The 20629-nt window shown below is 56.9% G+C and overlaps 1 protein-coding gene across 1 annotated transcript; it reads right to left on the bottom strand.

Annotated features, from left to right (window-relative positions):
* Positions 1 to 16160: 16160 nt before the first annotated feature.
* On the bottom strand, positions 16161 to 18802 carry NMUR1 (neuromedin U receptor 1; the record flags this gene model as incomplete). Its single annotated transcript, XM_082487280.1, has 2 exons — positions 16161 to 16564; positions 17908 to 18802. 2 exons carry the CDS (start codon positions 18800 to 18802, stop codon positions 16161 to 16163), a joined length of 1299 nt encoding a protein of 432 aa, XP_082343406.1.
* Between the last annotated feature and the right edge of the window lie 1827 nt (positions 18803 to 20629).

Genomic DNA, 20629 nt, shown 5'->3' with positions numbered 1-20629 from the left:
AACATAGTGCCAGCGGTGGGATCAGCAGAGGGTTGGGCTGGCAGCTGGCCCAGTCTCGCTTCCCAGCCCATCTTGGTATGACCTGTGTGCCATCTCTTCTCCCAGCAGCGTGCTCAGCGCTGGCAGGTTGTCCTTGGTGCTGGCACCTCTGGGGCTGCGGCAGAACCCTGCGTTTGGGGGAAGGAATGCAGAACCTATGTGCAGAGGAGGGAGAACCAACGCTGCCGGTGGCACTGCGTTAATCCATGCACCGTGTTAATCCATGCACCTCTGAGCAGGTCCGGATACGGCCCAACCCTGCCAGCCACTGCTGTGGCCATAAAGGACGAGGGATGCTGCAGGGAGGAAGGTAGCCAGGGCACTGCCAATGCCAGCATTTAGGCTAGGCTAGGCTGTTCCCTGTATCCCTTCTGCGGTCAGGACCTCTGGGCAGCCCTAGCAGTGGGCAGGAGGATGCCGGAGCGGCAGCAAGGCCAGCCCTTTTCTAGGGACACACCACATTGCACCCAGTGGCACAGCACAGCTCTGCTCCTCTGCAGGCACCGCCAGAAATTTCAGGGCCAAGGGAAGTCTGCAGAGCAGCAGTGAGGAGTAATTTGGCCAAAAGAGCAGGTTTAACAGCTCTGTTTGTGGAGTAAATGTATTTTAGGTGCTTTTGCGGCTGTCTCTTGTAGTAGCATGTCTGCACCTTGGGACGGTTGATGTAACTCCACAGTTAAAGGGAAGGTAACTGGTTCAGTGGAGACTCCAGAAGGGATTTGCTGAGGATTCACAGTTTCTGGCACAGTAGAGACTCGCCCCCTGTGCTTGTCCCCAGCCTGGCAGCGCTGGGGACACCTTGCCCAGGTGCTCCTGCCCAGGGCTGGGGGGCAAATGCAACTCCCCAAAAGCCAGACAAGATGGGTGACGAGCCGAGGGGGGGGGACGGGGGGACGACGAGGGACACAATAGGGACCGCAGCTGGGGGAATGAGTGTCCCCAAACGTCCTGTTCAGCCTGTGCCTGGTCGCGGCTGGGTGTTTCCACTAGATGGTGACAAAAGGCTGCAATGCCTGTTGCGAGTGGGAGCCCGCGGGGTTACCCTGGCTCCCTAAAACACTCCTCCGTGGATGCAGCTGGGCAGGACATCCCACCCTGCCTGCTGCATCTCTCCCAGAAGATCTCGGGCCATGGAGGAGGGTCTGAGAGGAACCCCGAGTTTGATACTCACCAGATAAAAGCAGCAGCCAAGCACAGGTGGGAGAGGAAAAGTTTTGCCTGTGGCTTGTGCAGGCATCTGCTGCCAGAAAACTACCAGGGACCTCCAAGCAAACACCCTGTGGGTGTCCAGAGAGGGGGAAGACGAGCTAGAAAACGCATCAAATGTGGCCTCGAGTTGCTCAGCCCCAGCCTGCCTTCCCTGGCATCACAACTCAGCTGCTACATGGTCCAAGCACTGGCTTGGCATGGGTATGGCATGGCAAAGGTGATGGCAAAAGAACCCCAAATTTACCCATCCCAGATCTAGGCACTGCTTAAAACTTCTTGAGCATCCCAATGTCCCACCAGCAAAACCCCTTCCCCTGCCACCAGTGCCCGCCTCACCCCATCACACTGCTCCCTGCCATTCGCCTGCTGCCAGCCAGAGCCACCCCAGTGGGTACCACAGAGCGGCTGATGGATGGTAACCCAGCGAGGTCAGGCACACAGGACCTGTCCTCTCTCTTCCCAACCACACAGCTCACTTCAAATACCTGGCAGGCGGAGGAAACTCTCCCGGGTCCTAACGCGGGGCATCAAACGAGAAGGGTCTGTGTGGTACCCTAATTAAGTCTTTTCTTCATTACCCACCCGGACGTGCTGAGAAGACAGCCCTCAAGGATGATGAGGGTGAAGTGGGCGCAGGGCTTGCTGTGATAAATAGCATTTAATTTGAGTGGCCGCATGCCAGCCCATGTCCTGTGCCTTGAAATGGGCAGCTCAGGACACAAATTGGCTGCAGGGATGAAAGTCAACAGTGCCTTGGCAGAGTATGGGGTTTCTTCTCTGGGGAGGAACCTTTCTTGAGGTGGGGTGCTTCAGGAATTGGCACGGGCCCCTGGAGCCAGACATGGCCTCTGCCCCTCCAGCCGATGGTGGGTGATAACCCAGCACATCCCTCCTGGATGAGACTGTACCATTTCCTGGGGTTTGTGACAAGAAAAAGTCTTGGTAACTCACACAGGGAGTTCCCTCCGTGCAGCGTTTAGTCTCCCCATGACCTCCAAGTATTCCTTAAAGTGATCATTCCTGGTACCCTGCAAACAAAAAGGGCTTTTTTATTTCCAGAAGAAGAAACCAATTCCCCTGAGATGTCCCTTCTGGCAGCCTGGTTCCTTTCCCTAACACCGCTTGGCTGGAGCTGGCAGCAGGACCTTGCCGCCTGCCTGTGAGCCCCCAGCGAGCCCATACAGCCACCCGGAGTCTCCGGGCAGGTGGGACTCCCCTCCGGCTCTGCTCTGTGGGAGGAACAAGTGCAGTCTGGAAAAAAACAGTGCAAGGGAGAGAAGTGGGACTGAAACAAAAAGGACTTGCATTAGGTGTGAGATAAAGAAGAGAAACCAGGCTAGGGAAATGTGGAGCAGTTCAGGCGGCGCCCTCCTCTTTCCATGAGGATGGAGAAAGTCGGTGAGATGGGAACAGGGAGGCGTTTTGAAGCACTACATGCAAATGCCTTTATAACCCACAGGGAAGTCAACCTGGGGAGAAGTTACAGGTGATCCCAGTTCAGTGTTCCCAGGCCAGCAGCCAGCACATGTCACCACCCCACGCGATTGCAGCACAGCTCCCTGCGCTGCCCCGCAGTGCTCGGGAAGGCTCTGCAGGACTTTTGGGGAGACAACACGGAGGGGGAACCTCCTCTTTGCACTAGGTATTTCTGTGCATCCTATTCATCTCCCAGAGCTGGGGCAATAGGGAGCAGGATCCAGACAAGCACCAGGTCCCCGGAGATGACTGCGGAGAAATTCAGGTAAAACGTCTGCAAACTGCTTGTGGCCCGGCACATCTGCCCCTTGGCACAGGCCCACGGTGTGGTGACCCGGGGCTTTGCCTCGCATTTTACCTGCTGGAAGCTCCCTCTGCTCACAGGCGTGTGTTGGGCTATTTCCATTCCACGGCAGCTCCCGGGCGCGGGGCCAGCAGAAGGCAGACGCTCTGCCTGGAACAAACCCAAACCTGGGGAAATTATTTTTTTTTTCCTCCCTTATTTTTTTTTTTTTTTTCCTTCCTCAAACTAAAACATGCATCTTTGTTGAGTCCAAACTGGAAAAGCAGGAGTCTCTTGCCGCTCCCCCCATTTTTGTGTTTGTATCCAAGCGAGGGTTGAGCTCAGCCCTGCCTTGGGAGCTGCACTCGCCCACCGCTCAGCCAAGGTGGCACAGCAAACCCAGGACTTCCCTATGTGCTTACCTCTCAAACAAGGACAACAATACACTGCTCTTGGTGCCCTCCCTTGCCCTCGGAAACAGGAATTGGTGCCGGGTGACTTCTTTATCTTAGTGGGAAACGGTCTGATGTTTCCCCTGGGAGCTGCTGGGCTGTGTTGTCCCAGCAGAAGTTGCCCACCGAGCCCCATCCACCAGGTTTGCAAAGCTCCTCCCCCAACTTGCCAGCATGAGGGACCAGCCACCCCACGGGCTTTTGTGGTCGCATCAGGAGGTCCAGCCATGAGCTAAGCTTTTCGGAAAGGGTCATTTTGCACATGACTGTGCCTGCAGAGCTCAAGCAACCCAGGCTGGTATCAAGCTGTACAGACCACCCAAGAGCCCGGTGAAGGTAGAGCTCAGAAGTCACCAGCGCGGCGCCAGGGATGCTGAGCCCACCCAGCTTTCACCCTCCACCTGCCCCAGCCTCCTCTCTGCAGTAAGCTCCATCAAAAGGAGCTTGAAAATAAGGGCTGAAAATACTTCCCCAGCCCAGACCGCTCTTGGGCTGTTTGTGCCTCGTCCCAGCAGCACATTGTGCTGTTATCACTTACCAGCTCTCGTCGCAGAAATTCCCACTGGCAGGCTGCAAGTTAAAACCACTGCTTTCAAACTTCCTAGGACTATAGTTAAAAATAAGACTCGAAGCAATAATTTTCCCACTGTCAGTGTTGTCAGACCCGAAACCTGGTCCTGAATGACCCAGTGGTGTCTCATTAAGCCATGCGAGTGTGTGATCATGACGTCTGCATCCTGGGAGGGAGGCAAGAACATGGTTTCTTGGGGAAAAGTTCTCTCCTTCCTGTCTCTTACAAGTCATTGTCTCATCTCCCCATGCACAAAACGGCAGAGGAAGCTTAAAGCAGGCTGAAAATTACACTGTCTCTCTCCTGCACAGTTTTAATTGTAGAGCAAAGAAAGAAGTCCATCGATTCATCCCGCTGGGTAATTAAATGCTTAATGCTATTGACTATGAAGACATTATGGTTCAGCAGCCCAACACTAATGCATTAATAATCGCTTGTATCATGGCGAGGAAGGGGCACAAGCTGCTCCCGAGGCACATGATAGTTACGTGGTATGGGAGCTCACAGTGAAAAACCTTAGGACCTGAATTAGTGCCATGATGACCTGCAGGAGCGAGAGCTTCTCCCAGGTCGCTTGAGGCCAGAGAAGGGCTAGAAGGACCATGGAGGGGGTGGGTAGCCCCTACCTCAGGGAAGCTCCACCAGCCACGTGATGGATGGGTGGTAGGGATGGGGTCTGGGCTCCGAGCACCAGCGTCGCCCCCAACACAGCTCTGGGATGTCGTCTGCCGTGGGATCAGGAATATAAATCTGAGCAGAGCAACCCTTTTACATCAAGGCATGGAGCAAGCATGAGCAATGTCTGCCCACCTCCTGCCAGGCTCTCTATTTCTAATAATTAGCTGGCTGCTTTAGCATATTTATTATGCAGACGATGTGGAGCACAGGGCAGAACTTGCAGACTGCCTGGGATTAACCGCATCAAAATGTGGCCAAGCGGGCACTGCTCCAAGCTGGAGAGGGCAATTTTCTCAATGGGAAAGGCGGTGTCAACCATGGCTTGCTGGTGGGTACTGTGCACTCCCAGAGGGGTCTCACCCAGTGAAGGATGGAGTTTGCTGTGGTGACTGCACAGCATCCCACCTGTGGGGACTTTCAGGGCCCAGCACATGGCAGGAGTCTCGTGTCCCATGCCCAGGCAGGCTGGATAAGGCCCATTTATAGAAGGTGGAGGAAGGAAGGACCCGCAGCAGCATGGGGAGAGGGGACCCTTCTCAAGACCATCCTCTGCTGAGATTTTTCCCCACCTCCCCATGTGCGAGGCATCGCCTCTCCAGCCACAGCACGCTGGGTTAACCCACCGGCTCACCTGTAGCCACTTCGAGGGACAGAGCAGACACGTCCCAAAAAGCCACCAGAGGCACAATTTCCATCCAAGCTCTCAAATCCCTGTCAGCAGCCTCCTGCACGAGAATAAGGGGAGATGGCACAGCTCTTCCTGGCCTCCAGCACGAAGACCAAAAGCACTTGCAATTTTCTCTGAGCAAATACAAGTGCAGATCATGCTTATTTGATTTGTTTCTCTGGTGGCTCTGCACCATTTGACTTCATTACCTTCTCTGCCCCACGCCGTAGTCCAATAATGCAGCATCTGGCCAATAAAAGGTCCATTAATATAATTTACAAGTAGTTGGCACTTTCTGCCTTGCCCAGGAGAACAGGTTCCCTGGGTTCCCCTCGCTTGGAAAAAGAGGGGGTTTTACAGTTATTCTGAGCAGGATAAGAAACCTCTGAGCGCTGTTCATTGCCTGATTTAGCTTCGTGAAGTTACATTTCTCCAAAAGATTTGATTCATGGCTTGAAATCCAGGCTCTTTAAGTGTATTTCTTTAAAAAGTCTTGAAAAAAAAAAAGTCTGGAAAGAAAGAAAAGGGAAGATGCTCCCCTACGGCTCCTGAGTATGAGGACAAAGGTACCTCTGTCTTTTTGGGAATGGCCAAAGGGGGACACTGAGTCAGGGGAGGAGGAGTGCCTGGTGCTGCCAGCCTCCCACCTCGCCAGGTAAGCAGCCCTGACTCAGTGAGCTGCTGCATTTCCTCTAGAGAAGCCTTTGGAGACCGAGGTAAGCCTAAATACATACCTATGGTGGTACGTACGCGTGTATAAAAGCCTCGCTGAGGGTTTGTTGGGATATTAGGAACAAAACGTGTTTCCCGAGGAGGCTGTGAGGTTAAGGGGAGCGTGTTGCCGGGTCTCTGCACCCCTTTGCTCTGAGGCTTCGGGACATGCCCGTGCAGGGGTGGGCAGAGGTCGGGGTCCGTGCCGGGGAGTGGTGCTCACTCTGCACCCTTTTTTGGGAGCGGAAATAATCACCACCACTCCGGGAGCCAACGCAGCACCCTTCCGGCCACAAGCTTTGGAGCCTCATGCCTGAACTTGCTGAAACCGGTTGGGGCTCCTGCAAAGCAGGTGGCATCACCCTGCACCTTTCGGCTGAGGAGTACCCGAACCGGTCCCACCGCCTCGCTGGGGCTCATCCTGCGCCTGTATCCTCGCCCTGGCTGGGGGCATCGCTCCCAGGGAAACCAAGCTCTTCTGCACAAGGTGCTTCCCACCATGGGGCCAGCATCACCCAGACCTTCAAGGTGATAAAACACCCTCTGTGGATGAGCCATAGCCAGGGAGGGGGCAAACCCACCTGTGAAAGCAGATTGCACTGGGAGAAAGGTCCAGAAGGGAACGGTGAAATTTCAGGGAAAGCCCAGATGTCTCCAGCCACAGTGGTGCCCAGTTTCTTTATTTCAATGAGTTTTCCTTGACTGTTGGTTTTCAAGCAGCCTTGTTGCCTTGTGGGCGAAGGCTGCCTGTGCCCAGAGAGGAGACGGGCGGTTTCTGTACGAGACTGGCCTGAGCGCTCCCACACACTGCGACAGCAGCGGCACAGGGGTTAATGCAGAGCCTAGCCTGGCCATCCACCTTCTGCCAAAGCCTTTGCCAAAAACCCCATTGGGGCTCACACAGTGATCCTGCAGATCAGCCGAACTTGAGGGTCTGAGAGCTGCTCCCACCCCGGCAAAGGCAGGGGAGACAGGAGCATCCCAGGTCCCTGTCCCTGGAAAACCAGCAAAAGGCAAACCTTGACGGGTCTAGAAGCACACCAAGCTGTACTCGCACTGTCATTAGTGCAGGATTTATGCAGTGCTGCGTAGCCTAAACCTTTACCCTCTAGGTATCAAAAGGCACATTTAGCACTGACAGGAGCGGAGGGTGCAAAAATGCACCAAGCAGGGAGAGTCCCGCTTTGCTCACTCATATTCAGTCCTCTCTCTTTTGCCCTGGCCTCTCGTATTTGCACAAGATCAAGATCTATTTTTCTGCCTCTGTTTCTGCCCTTGCTCTCACCCGCAGAAAGGAGGTGCTCCACCTGAGGCTGGAGCGAAGGCAGCGAAATGAGGGGATTCGGAGGGGACAGCAGCAATGCAGTGACCCGATGTTTTCTGAAAAAAAAAAAAAAAAAAAAAAAAAAACAACAAAAAACTTCTTACGGTGGATGAGGCTTTTTGCAGGTCTGGCACCAGGCACAGAGCAGCCTCTAGGATGAGGGGAAAATTAGACCAGCAGGTCCTGCAAATGCCAGCAAGCGTCCATTGGCCACATCACACCCGTGAGCACCCCAACCGCCAAAAACAGTTTTCCTGGTGCGACTGTGAATTTGCATCCGGTGGTGCTGTGGCACAGGAGAGGACCCGTCCTCACCGGCAAGGAGAGAGCCAGCCCTTTGGCAGAGCGGGGCTGTGGTGGGACTGCATGTCCCCACAGCTTGCGCTTGGCAACGCTCCAGATACCTCCGGGTGCTAAATTCAAAGGATACCAGATTGCCTGACTTGGTCTTTCATATTGTTTTAAATCGTTCTCCCAAACCCTGGCTCGAGCGCAGTCAGGCTTTGTGACCAAAATTATCACTGGCACAAAAAAGCCGGGTGTTGGGACCCCCTGAATGGGGCTGGAGATCCCCAAACCTGTTTCTGGAAGGTTTTGGGGGAAAACCATGAGCCACGCACGGGGTGTCTCACCACTGACCCCAGCCTCTCCCAACCCACACGCGCAGAATAAAGTTGCACAAGTGTCAGCCAAAGGCCATGTTCAGCTCTGGAGATGTTATGCTGAGGGGATGTTAAACTTTTGGGGCAAGGAAGCAGGCCAGGAGCTGGGAGGAACAGCAAGGGGATGCAGAGATAACTCAGAGGCTGGAGCTCCCAGCAAGGGAGGAGATGCTTGCAGACAGGACCCATCAGACTGTCTCAGCTCCGGTTATGGGTGGTTTCCTATTGCAACCCACAGCTTCTGCAATGGGGTTAAACTCCCAGTTACATCTGCACAGACACGATCAGCAGAGACACAAATCCTCCCTTCCAGGAGGAAAAAAATCCTTTAAACGCTTCAATTGCCGCACTCACCCACCCTGGCTAGGTGCAAACGGGTGCGTTTCAGTCCCATTATCACCATTTACTGTGTTTTCTTTCTTTTGGCTTTTTGCTGCTGTATATTTAATTCAACCATCCACCACACAATCAGTAGAAATCGCTCTCATCTATCTCCCTTCTTCCATGGCAGGGGGCTGGAGAAGTCCTCACCCAGCCCTCATCTTGCGGGGCTCACGCAGATGATGCTTTTGCACAGCACTTGCTGCTGTTGTGTTTCGGGCTCCTGCCAGATGGACTCACCGCCTGCCAGCCGGGATTGCCGCAGAAAAATAGAGAAGAAATCCAGCTCAAACCATTTGCTTTTCCATCTGTGCGAGGCGGTTGTTTAAATCAGCTCCGGCAGAGGGTTTTGGAGCTGAGGCCAGGATTAGACAACTGAAGAGCTGGAGAGAGATGTGGATCTTCCTTTAACCAGAGCAGGAATCACATGAAAACACCAGGAGGAGCAAAAAGCTCTTGAACAGAGGGGCCCAGACCACGGTGCAAATACAAGGCAGTACCTGGAAAAAGGCAGCTTGAGCCTGGGATTGCCAACAGGGTCCCAGAATGGCTAGGAACTATAGGTCTGGGAAAGAAAAGCAGAACAGGCAGCAGCAATACCCTTCCCGGTTTCTCATTAATACAGGAGTGAGGCTGGACGGGTCTCTTAACTTATAATGACTTTCTTGTCATTAGCTTGATTTCTTTCTGGTGACGGCAGCTGCGAATTGGCCCCAGCTGTTCTGAGCACGGGATGAGAAATTAAAGGGAACTGAGTGAAGGTGGTGGGTTGGCGTGCAGGGGAGGGGGTGCTTTGGGCCAGAGAGAACCTGAGGGCTGCAGTAATGGGGCAGTGGGAGGTGCCAGGAAGGGAGAAGTGGGGTCCAGGGCTTATGTTTCTCTCTGCAAGCAGGACACTGAAAAGTGGGTGCTCTGCCCCAGCGGGGTCTGGCCAGGGAGGGGACACCCATGTTTGTGCTGAGGCCACTGCCATGGGAGAGGACACGCGGAGACTGATGGGTCATGGGACCTGGCCCAGTCAAAAGAGAGAGGGGCAACCTGTAGGGATGCTTTTTGGGCTGAAAGTTGCCTGAAAGCAACTTGGACCAACAAGCCAAAAACCCGTCCTGAGGAAAGCAGGACCTTGTCCACCACTTGCCGTAAACCTGCAGCCCCCCAGGGTTCCCCCCTCCCAGGAGCAGGACCTGGCTGGGGGATGAAGGTGGGCAGCGCTGCTGAGCTTCTGTCCAACCCTGCGCAGGCAAATGTCAGGCAGCAAAGGGTTTTATCAGCCGTCCCTGCAGAAAGTCAGGCACTGGAGCTGAGGAAAAGCAGATTTATTTCTGTGTTTTTATTTTCTGCTGCCTGTTGGCAGCTCCCGTACCTGCAGGCACCTGCCTGCCTGCCAGCCAGGGCATGGAGAGGGGCTTGCTTGGGGAAGCCACTCATGCCATCTCTGCCAAATACCTGCTGAGGACCTGTATCCTCCCCTCCTGGCAGCCCCGAGCTGATTCCTATGTGAAATAGAGCTTTTGGCCTGGCTTTTAGCCCCAGGGCCAGCTGGGACCATCCTGCGGCATGATGTGAGCTCGGGTGGCCGAGGAGATGTCTCACACTTGGTCTCAGCATTACTTTAATGGTCATTAACACAAGATGGTTACTCTACCTGCCCAAGAAAGATAACAAGAAATATGTGTTTGGCTTCCAGATGCCTCTCAGACAGCTTTCTCCAATGTGTCACATTAAATAGTCCCAAATTGAGAAGGCAAACTCGCCCTGGCTGCTGCGATAAGCACAAAGAGCAATAAAACTCTGTAATTAAAGTCTGCTGTTATAATAATGTTGCGGCAGAGACAGCTGGGATCTAGTCCTGAGCGTGGGTCCAAGTCTTGGGTTTTTACTTGTTTTCATTGCAAACTCCTTTTGGAGGTCAGCCCAGGTACCACCAGGTGCTTTGGGTGCTGGGAGGGAGGGGAAGATGCCATCTGGGCACCGTGGAGATGAGGAGCAAGGGCTGTCATTCCCTTCCTGACTCTGTAATGCAGACCAGGTCCTTAGCAGAAGCAAATACCCTCAAAACCACATTTGAAGAGGAGCTGACCTTATAGAAAACACCCGATCCGTGGGGAGGCATTTCCCCTCGAGGGATTCCACCACCACCCTTGGGAACCTGTGCTCATGTTTCACTGGTCCCAAATACATATAAAATTAGATAAAAGTTAGCTTTTTCCAGTCTGGGCATCCCAGCCTTCTTCATGCTGGAATTTATTCCACCCCAATGAGGACCGGAGAGCTGGTGGCCTCTCATCCTCCACATCTCACACAGGGGACCAGGGCAGACCCCTGGAACTTGTCTGCTGGGGTCTCCAAGCACAGTTTTTGTGGGCTGTGGGGAAGCCCCTTGCAAACTGCTGTCCTCCAGGTCAGTCTCGAGGTCCTCCACTTGCACTCCCCAAGCCCTGGGGACCTGCTCAGGGATGATGTTCATGGATGATGTGGTGGCCTTGGGCTGAGCCCGATCCCCCCAGCCCTGCCAGCAATCACAGCCAGTTGTTAGCAGTCCCCACTCCGCAGAGCTCTGCCATCCAGCCAGCTTTAATCCACTTACTGCCGTGCTAATTATGCATCACTTTCATTTCTTAAACAAAGCGTCCCCATGAACCAAATTAAGCATCACGCAGGCTCCTCTGACATCAATTCTGGCATCTTTAGCAACAACTTTGGCGACAGGGGAAGGCGTGGGCTAACCAGACAGTCTGTCTCTTCTAACCCGTTGCAGTGGGGTTTTAACCCTGCCCCAGGTGACGCTTGTAAAGGTGCCCGGTGGCTTTAACGGGTCACTTTGCCCCAGAAAATGTCGCTGCACGTTGCTCTAGGCTGTGGGGAAGGGCACTGTGGATTGCACCTCTGTCCTTCCAGTCACCCTGCTGTGAGGAGGGTGGGATTTCAGGCAGGGAGGTCCTTAAATAACACATAGAACTTCACCTCCTGGAGATGCGCTTTGCCCATCTAGTCCCAGTGTGTCCCCTCCCTGGGTGCCCTAAGTGGGGAGAGGTGGGGTACGGGGAGCCCATCCCTTCCCTGCACGTGGCCCGGCCCCTCCAGTGCTGTTGGGTTTGCTGTGACGGGGAGAAAACCATCCCCAGCGCAGGTGACAGTCACATCACAACATGGCCGTGAGTCAGCCTGAGCATCCGGAGCTGCGGTTGAGCTCCTCCATCCAGGGCCCTTGGGGTGGGCTGTGCTTCCCACGCCGCCTCTTCCCACCCTCCCCGCAGTGCACGTTGGCCTGGAAAACTGGTTCTTATGAGAGCCGTGGTTCTTTGGGAAGCCACTGAGGAGCTGGGCGGGAAGGTGGCCTGCCTTTGCCGTGGGGCTGAAAACTGAGCCCACGGGTATCCCCAAGGAGCAGAATCAAACCCTACGTATATTATATTTCCCTCGCCTGTCTGCCCATCACCCCTCTGTAGGCAATAGGCATTAGCTTTTCACCGCCACCACTATTCTGGAATAAGAGGAATGGTTGAAATACGGCTCAAAAAACAGCCCAAATCAGTGCCGAGCTCAAACCCAGCACATCCCCGCTGTTTCATGGCATTCGCATTTTCCTGCTTCCCTGCTCCCCTCTCAAAGCCTGGGATCTCAGTGGGAAAGGCTGCCGTGCCATATCCATGGCCGGGCAGTCCGAATCTGCCCCACCGCCTGGCCCCAGCCAGGGACTGCTTGCTCCCAGGCATGCAAGGGCTCTGCCAAATTCACGCTGTATGAGTTTCCCCCATACCATGCCTGTGCACAGGAAGCAAAAAACAACCCTTCCCTTGGCTTATTGAAGAGGGGCGGCAAAAAAATCCGCTGGCACTCTCTGGAGCCATCTATCATGGCTCCAAATATACGAGGCAATCACTGTAATACTTGAGTTTGGCTCTGTAAAGGGAAAAAAAAAACCACCCCATGCCTGTTGCAAACAACCACAGCACAAAAAAAAAGCCTTACAAGGCTGGGGCAGCCTCATAGATGGATTACTTTTTAATCCCCAAAGCTACGGTGATAAATCTTTTTATTGGAAGCTCCAGAGATACTGTGTCACTCAGGGTGTGCGGCAGCGCAGGCAGGAAACAGCTCTCCACGAGCTGCTGGGAGAGAGGGAGTCTCCTGGGGGCAGAGCTGGAGGTGATGGAGGAGGGATGGGTGCCCGCCACGGGTGTGCTGGAGGGTTCCCCCGGGGCTGGGAGTGCATGGTGAGGGAGGACCTGGCCATTGGACAGACCGTGCCGTAAATATGGGAGGACAGATGTACAATTTTGGGGGAACAGCTCTTTGGAAAGAAAGCATTTGGAGAGGAGATGGTGGCGTGGAGCCTGACCCAGCCATGTGCTCCGTATCACAGGGACAGAAAGGTGCTTCCCCCGGCTCCGAGCAAAGACCCAGAGCAACAGCATCTGCACGCTCCCCCCAGCTCCTCCCCTCCCCCCCCCAACATCCCTCTGCTCTGTCCTCTCCGGGCTCCTTTGGGTCCTGAAAGGATCCTTTAGTTGGTGAGAACTCCCCGGTGGTGTTTTGGGATCCTCCTTGCCCCACAGCCATCCTGAAGCACCTGTCGACCCCCCCCGGCCAGTTAAACGGGTGGGAGCAGCAGAAGCAACTCATCCCATCCCTGGCTTCTGCTGTCTCCCCCCTGCAGGACTCTTTGCTTCTATACCGCCTTTCTGGCAGGAATAATCCCTGTAATTCATACCAGGAAAGTGGCAGGAGACCGGGCTGACCCCAAGGGTGCAGGGCTGTGGGGAGCATCATCCTTGGAGCAAATAGGCTCCGAAATTCCCTTCCTGGGAGCTGCAAGGAGCCTGCGGTGGGCAGGTGCTGACAGCCGCAGCCTTCCTGGTGATGGAAAGGTGTAAAAACCTCTCTGTGAAACTGTTCTCCCTCAGGAGATCAGTTCCTTTTTTATTAGGTTTCATGCCCTGACTGCAGCTCTTACCAAAATTAATTATGAGATTAAAGGACTTGCCCGGGAGCCTTCGATTGCAGCATCTCCTGTGAGCCCGGCTGGCATGTGGTACCCAGGGACTTGGGGTTGTCTCCACATGCTGTCGCAAAACCCTGGCCAGGGAAGCAAAGTTTGCCCACACATCTCCACCCAGGAGGTGCCACCAGCCGTGCTGCAGCCGCAGCTTTGGCAAGCCTTCGGGATGCCTTTTGGGGTGATCCCTCACGCAGCTCTGCAGGGGGGATGGGCAGTGGGGCAGCCCCCAGCATCCCCACCTGACATGCCGGAGCCTCAGAAGCACATTCCCCTCCTGCATCTCAGAGAGGGGAATTTAGGGTAGCTGAGGATGGTGAGTGCCAGATCAGGAGATGGCAGGGGATTTGGGGACACAAGGCTGGATGAAAGCAAAGCCAGTGCCCCATCTTCCTGGCTGCTCCAAACTTCATTCCAATTATGCTGAGCCCCAGGACTCCCCCAAAAAAACCCCAGGGGTGTCCTCTGGCATTGACCAAGGAGCTTGAGCCGCAGCGGCCACGGCTGTACCTTTGCACAGCCCGGCTGCCCACGAGCAGGGGGACACGTCCTCCCGACTCGCAGCATGAGGGACTCTAAAGCTCCACGCAGGCCGCTGTTGCTGCATAATAAAATGCTATTGACCACCTGTTAAAAAGACATTCCCTGGAGATTTTCAGCTGGGGAAGCGGCCGGGTGAAGTGAGAAGGGGAAATAACAGCCATCAAGGAGGCATCAGTCACATCCACCTGCGCAACAGTGACGAGGGGCCCCGCACGGCTGCCAGGGTGCTGTCCCCTGCCAGGACCATCAGCGATGTGAGCCGGAGAGGGAAGGAAATAGATGGATCTCGATGCCCTTGGCCACACTGACATTCTCCGGAGAGAGGCTGTGAGCAGCCAGCAAGACCCCAAAGTGCAAAGTTACTGCAGCCCCGTGCCCATCCCCACCCAGCAGCACCCCACCAGGGCTGAGGAGGGCTTTGCCCGCAGCAGAACCTGCTGTGGCGATGGAGAGTGCTGGGGGGGGAGCCAGCCGCACTGTCCCCAAGCCAGGGACTGGGTCGATGAGGGCAGGAGGGAGTTTGCAAGCCCCAAATCCTGCCCCTTCTTGGTTGCTGGCCTGGCTGCGGCCCCGCATGATGTGCTCAGGAGGGGCTGGAAGCAGAGCAGCAGCAAGCAGTGATGTCCCTGCCAGCGCTCTGCCTGGGGCTTGACCCTCCAGTATTTCTGCTCAGGTCCCCAGATGAGCCCTGCTGGCACGTCCATGCTGCCCAGAGGCACGGCCACGGGATGCCGAGCCAGGTGAGCATCCCTGGCTGGGGAAAAACCAGGGCTGGGGACGTTGTATGAGGCAAGAGCTCAAGCTGCTTGGACAGCCCGCCAGGTGGCATTTTGGAGCCTCAATATTTCATCCTGTGAGAGGACCTGGTGTACGCCTCGAAGTCAGCGGCATTGATCTCAGACAGTAAATCGATGGGTCCTTCCAGCCCGGGGGAGCGCGACCAGCCAGCCCGCGCTCCCTGGCATTTTCATGACATTTCCCGAGCTGTGTGTCTGGGGACAGATTGATCGCCACCGGTCTGGAGACAGCTCCCCCTCCATGACAGCCCAGGCCCCAACTCGGTCCGGGCATCCCGGCCCCACAGACCCGCCACAGCAGTAGAGCGCACAGGCAGAGCCAGTGGGACACCCCTGATGCCCATCACCCTGGCACATGGCCTGCCCACCACCCCCCAGAAGGATGGCCCGGGTTCAGTCCCATGCTGGGAGCAGAGCTGAGTCCTGGGGGACGCAACCAGGGCACAAATCAGGCCAATGGCTTTTTTTAATTCTCAGTGAGTCTCAGCCAGTGGAGGGCAGGGATGGAGGAAGGCTCCCTGCATTCCCTCGGGGTGCAGGGGGCCATGGTGGGCTGAGGAAGAGGAGGGTGGCACCTGCCAGATGTGTGTTGGAGTGGGGAGCGCAGGGCACGTCTACGGGGCACGGGGAAGGTGCAGAGCTGTGCCTCAGTGCTGCAGGCAGGTTGGGGCTCCTGTTGTCCTGTATTTCCCCCTGCAGAATCCGTCTCTGGAGGGGGCAGCCGTGCTCCTTCCCTTGCCCTTGGTGGGCTGAAGCAGGAGGAAGGCTGGGAGCAAGGAGCCATACCAGCACCCTGCAGCCGGACACCAGCTGGCACCACCAAAGGGATACGCAGGAAAATCAGGGGCACATTGGTGCAGAGGACCCTGGAGAGGTCTTGAGGGAGAAGTCACCCACAGATTTTTTTACCCCACTCCATCCTGTGCAAACCTCCCCCGCCCCTGTGGATCTCAGCCCGGGTGTGAGCACCTCCTGGGGCACTCAAGCCAGCACGGTGTCCCAAAACAGCCCGGGGTGCCTGACACCCCTGACACCTACACCAGCAGGGTCATGCTGCTGGGCTGCAGGGATGGGGTGGTTTTGGGGACTGCCAGCCGTCCCTGCCACACAAGGATGCCCTGGCATTGGCCAGCCCATGCTGAGCACAGCGGGTGCAATGCATCCAGGGCACAGCATAGCCACCACCACCCCGTCCTCAGAGCAGCGCTGCCGAGAAAACCAGCCTTCACATGGCAGCAGGATGGCACGGAGAGGTGGGGACCCCTCCATCACTCCTGTCCCGCTCCCCACTATGGGATGGGGGCCACGGTCAGATGGATGCTGGTGGTGGGGAAAGCCGGTCCTGATCCCCTTGTGTCTTCCTGCTCATCAGCAGAGGGATGTTGTTTGCGCAGTGGCCTGGGCCCCCTCCATCTCCTCCAGCTCATACTCCTCGGCGTCGGAGAGGGGCAGCCCGTTGGTGCTGGGCATGTGCTCACACTCAGTGCTGCGGGTGGTGGTGCGGGTGACGCTGGGTGAGTATTTCCGTGACCGTGGCAGGCGGTGGCCGGGGTGGCACATCACCTCCTTGAACATCTCCCGGAAGCGGGTGGACATCAGGTTGTAGAGGATGGGGTTGGCGGCTGAGCTCAGGTAGAAGAAGACACCTGAGATGATGTGGACATACTGGAACATGTGAAGCATATGGCTGGTCCAGGTGGAGACAAAGCTCCAGACAAGGCGGTCTGTGTGGAAGGGGGCCCAGCAAATCCCGAACACCACCACCAGCACGACTGCAGGGAGACGAGGAGCTGGTGTTAGACAGGGCTCACCCCTCCGTGGACCTCCAGTCCCTGGCCAAGCACTACCCCATTTCAGCTTCAGCCACAGCAAAGAACACCCAAAAAAGCGTGGGAGAGAGGAAAGAAGAGAAGAAAGAAGAGAGAAGAGAAGAGGGAAGGCCCCCCCAGTGCCTTTTTGACTTGCCATGGAGTGGCCGGAGGTCTGGACAGGGTCTGCCTCCCTCCATCTCCTGCCAGGGCTGCTCCAGGCGCTGCTGCGCCTTGTGTCCCCACTCCCCATCGGCAGAGACCCAGCTGTGCCGCAGTCCTGTGGTCATGCAGCATGGCTGGGGGACACCCCCGCATGCATCCAGCCTCCGGGCAGCCCCCCACCTTTGCCAGCAAAGTCCAAGGAGCAACAACTATTTGCACCCTTTCCCTGTGCTCCAGTTTGTTTTTTTTTTTTTGTTTTTTTTTTTTTTTTCTATAACCCATCTCTGCTGATGGAAAGGAAAGGAGGTGATATATAGGTGATCCTGGTGTCCCCTGCCCTGCCATACCTGTGCCATGCTGCCTCTCCACGGCATGTGGGGACAGGTCCCCCTTTTTCCTCCTCCCAGCCCCAGTTCCAGGGGAAGCAGCGCTACCGTTTGTCTGGGACACGATGGAGAAGCAGCCCTGGCCCTGCCGATGGACTGGGCTGGGCAACCCGCCATCGCTGTGCCGTCACGGGGCTGGGAGCACGCGGAGGTCAGCATGCCGGGGAGAGACGGCTACCCAAGGGCAGCCAGCTCCTGCTGCCAGGAAGGGGGCCAGAGGCTGCAGGGATGGTGCTGGGGAGGGGAGCAAAAGTGTAGAGCGGTGGGGCAGAGGGATGCTCCAGTCCAGCCTTGGGTCAGTGCATCACTGCCCTGGGACGGTCACAGCAGCTGCTGGGCTGGATAGGAACTGGTCCCTCTCTGGGAAGTCCCACCACCACCACACGAGGTCTGGGCTGGGGGATGGGAAGCAGGTTCTCCCATCCCATCCCATCCCATCCCATCCCATCCCATCCCATCCCATCCCATCCCATCCCATCCCATCCCAGCTCCTTTCCCGTTCCCACCCAGCACTTCCCTGGAGGAGGGGAGGTCTCGCAGCCAGGAGGGAGCTGGCATGAGCAATCCCTGCTGTTGGACTTGACCCATCAGATCTGTCTTTGCCACAACACCCTGTGAGCCAGCCCCGCAGCCTTCCTCTGGGATGAACCAGCCTCAGTAGTCTGGACTGGCTGTGCCTCAGTTTCCCCCAGCACCCCCCAAACACAGCCTTGAGAAATACCCCCTGGCTCTGCCCATCCCCAGCATCGGACTCACACAGCATCTTCGTGACCTGCCTCCTCTTGACTTTCTTCTGCCCCCGGCTGTTGTGGCAGTCGCGGCCGCCGCCAGATTTGGCTCCCAAGGCCTCCAGCATCTTTTCTTTCTTAAGCTGCAGGCCAATGAGCAGGTAGAGGATGCTGATGGTCCCCATGGGCAAGAAGAAGAAAACGATGGTGGTGATCTGGATGATGAGGTTGTAGGTCAATCGTGGCTTCACCAGGGTGCAGATCTCCGAATCGGGCACCCGCCCTCGGCCGGGCACATAGAGAGGTTGCAGCCCGTGGAGGCTGGTGTTGGGGATGGAGCAGATGACCGACAAGACCCAGATGGTGACAATGACCTTTTTGGCATGATTCCTGGTCACCACGTACTTAGCCTTGAGCGGGTGCACCACGGCGATGTAGCGCTCCACGCTCAGGGCCGTGACGTTGAGGATGGAGGCGAAGCAGACAGCCTCAAAGAGCAGTGTCTTGAAGTAGCAGCCACTGGCGCCAAGCAGGAAGGGGTAGTTGCTCCACATGTCATACAGTTCCAGCGGCATCCCCAGCAGCAGCACCAGTAGGTCGGAGATGGCCAGGCTGAACAGGTAGTAGTTGGTGGGCGTCCTCATGAACCGGTGCCGGAGGATGACAATGCAGGTGAGCGTGTTGCCCACAGCTCCCACCACGAAGATCATCAGGTAGATGACACAGACAGGGACAAAGAAGTTGGACCGTCGAGGTCCCAGGTACTTATTCCGCAGCTGCTCCTCCGTCAGGTTGACATCCTTGGGGTCAAACAGGGTCTCTGGGTGAGTCCTGTTGCAGAGATCAGGGGTGATGGGCTCCACGGGAAAGTTTTGCTGGGGCAGGGGGAACTCAGGCCCGGAGCAGTTGACGTAGGAATCCATGGCTACAGAGAGACAGGGAGGTTTGCGGGATGCTTTCCCAACCCCTCTGCTGCCCCCACTCCCTCTGCCCCTCTCCCCGTCAGTGTCAGGGTGCCAGGATGCTGCTGATCACCATGGCTCTGCACCCTGGCCCCCATCCTGCTCCAGCTACAGCCTTTCCTTCGGGAAACCACCCAAAATCTCCCCCAAACCTCCCTCCAGGGTTCCCAAGAACCCCTTGCCCCATGTCCCATCCAGAGACAACCCTGGCGGCTCCCCAGCCCACCTTGGTCCCTTTGCCCCGTCATCAGCAGGATCTCAGCAGGGCTGTCCCCTCTCCCTGCTCCAGAAGTAGGGCCGGACACAGCCCCAAAGCCAACCCCAAAAACCAATCCTGGCTCCAACCCTACCGGTTGCGCAGAGGGACTTACGAGGTGGCCATAAAACAGCCAGAGGAAAAATTGATTTTCCAACCCAAGAAGGACTTACGGCTTGTTGGGAAGCTCCAGATGAAGGCTGAGGTCCCACCACCCCTGCACCAGATAGGGTCAGGCTGGGGAGGGAGCGTGGGAGGGGATGGAGACTTCACTGCCTTAAGAGGCAGGCTAACGAAATCCTGCCACTGGTCTCCCCTCAGAGCTCAGCTCAGAGAAGCCGCCTGCCCTTATCCCTCTCATCCTCGGTCAGCGGAGAGGCTGGTGGGCGAGCCAGGGGGTGCCGGGGACTTCCTCTGCCACTGCTGGGGAAGCAAAGCCCGGTGCTGCGACCCTCCCGCTGCTGGAGGCTGGCTCCTCTTTTGCAAAGCAGCACTGCCAAAAAGATGCTCTTCAGAAAGAGAGAGGAAATAACGTTAAAGTAATAAACTCCATCGACTCTAGGAGAGTCCCGGGGGAGGGCGACGCGGCTGTCTCTGGCCCCACCAGCAGCCTTCGCAACGCAGGGATTTGCCATTTGCGTGGCCTCCGTGGTGAGTAAGGCATCGATCAGCTCCGCTGCCGTCCTGACACGGCCAGGCGCGGGGGCCCACGCAGTGCCCAGTTATCCGGGCTCATCTGGGGGAGATGCAGACAGACCCAGTAGCTTCCTGGGGTCTCCCTGCTTCCAGATGTGCAACCCCTGGGTCACCTGAATCACTCCCCTATGGAGCAGGTAACTCCAGCCGACTCCCATCACACTTTGGTAGGAGGAAGTTGCTGCGCTCGCAACGTCACCCCTTGCTCCGTGCTGGGGTCTGCTCCCTCCCTGCACCCAGCGTCTGTCTGTCCGTCTGCACTCCTGCCTGTCCTCTGCGCTGACACCCCGTCCCGCCGGTAATCCCCCGGTCGCAGGGCAACACTCCTGCTCCGTAGCTGTGCGCAGAACCACGCACACATGCATACACACACACACGTATGCATGCACACAGACACACACGTACACGTGTGTACACCAACAGACACGCGCACACACGCTCACGCAAACACACAGACACACATGCAGAGACACTCACGCGTTCCTGCGCCCCACGGACGCGTGGCTGCGCGTCCCCGCTCCACCCGCGGCTCCTCTCTCCTCCAACACGTGCTTTACCGGTCCGGTCCGAGCCCAGCCCGGAGCCGGCGGAGCCCACGGGCGCCCGCCCCCGAGCTCGCACCCCGCACCCCGCCGTTGGCCCCTCCTCGCCTCCCCGACCCGCCCCGGCCCCGCCGCTGCCTCCCGGTCCTGCCCGCGGAGCAGTGGGGCGGGGGCTCCCCGGCTCCGCCACCACCGGGTTCTCCGCCTCCCCCCCCCCCCCCCCCCGGGGTAAGGGGGTGACACCGAGGGGAGGCGACTGCACATCGCTCCGCCGCTCCGTGCGACGGCAGAGGG

The sequence above is a fragment of the Vanellus vanellus genome (assembly GCF_965231255.1).
Source record: "Vanellus vanellus genome assembly, chromosome: 8".
In the NCBI taxonomy this organism is placed as follows: domain Eukaryota; kingdom Metazoa; phylum Chordata; class Aves; order Charadriiformes; family Charadriidae; genus Vanellus; species Vanellus vanellus.
The sequence above is the reverse complement of the archived record's forward strand: the minus strand, read 5'-3'. Positions and strand labels throughout refer to the sequence as shown.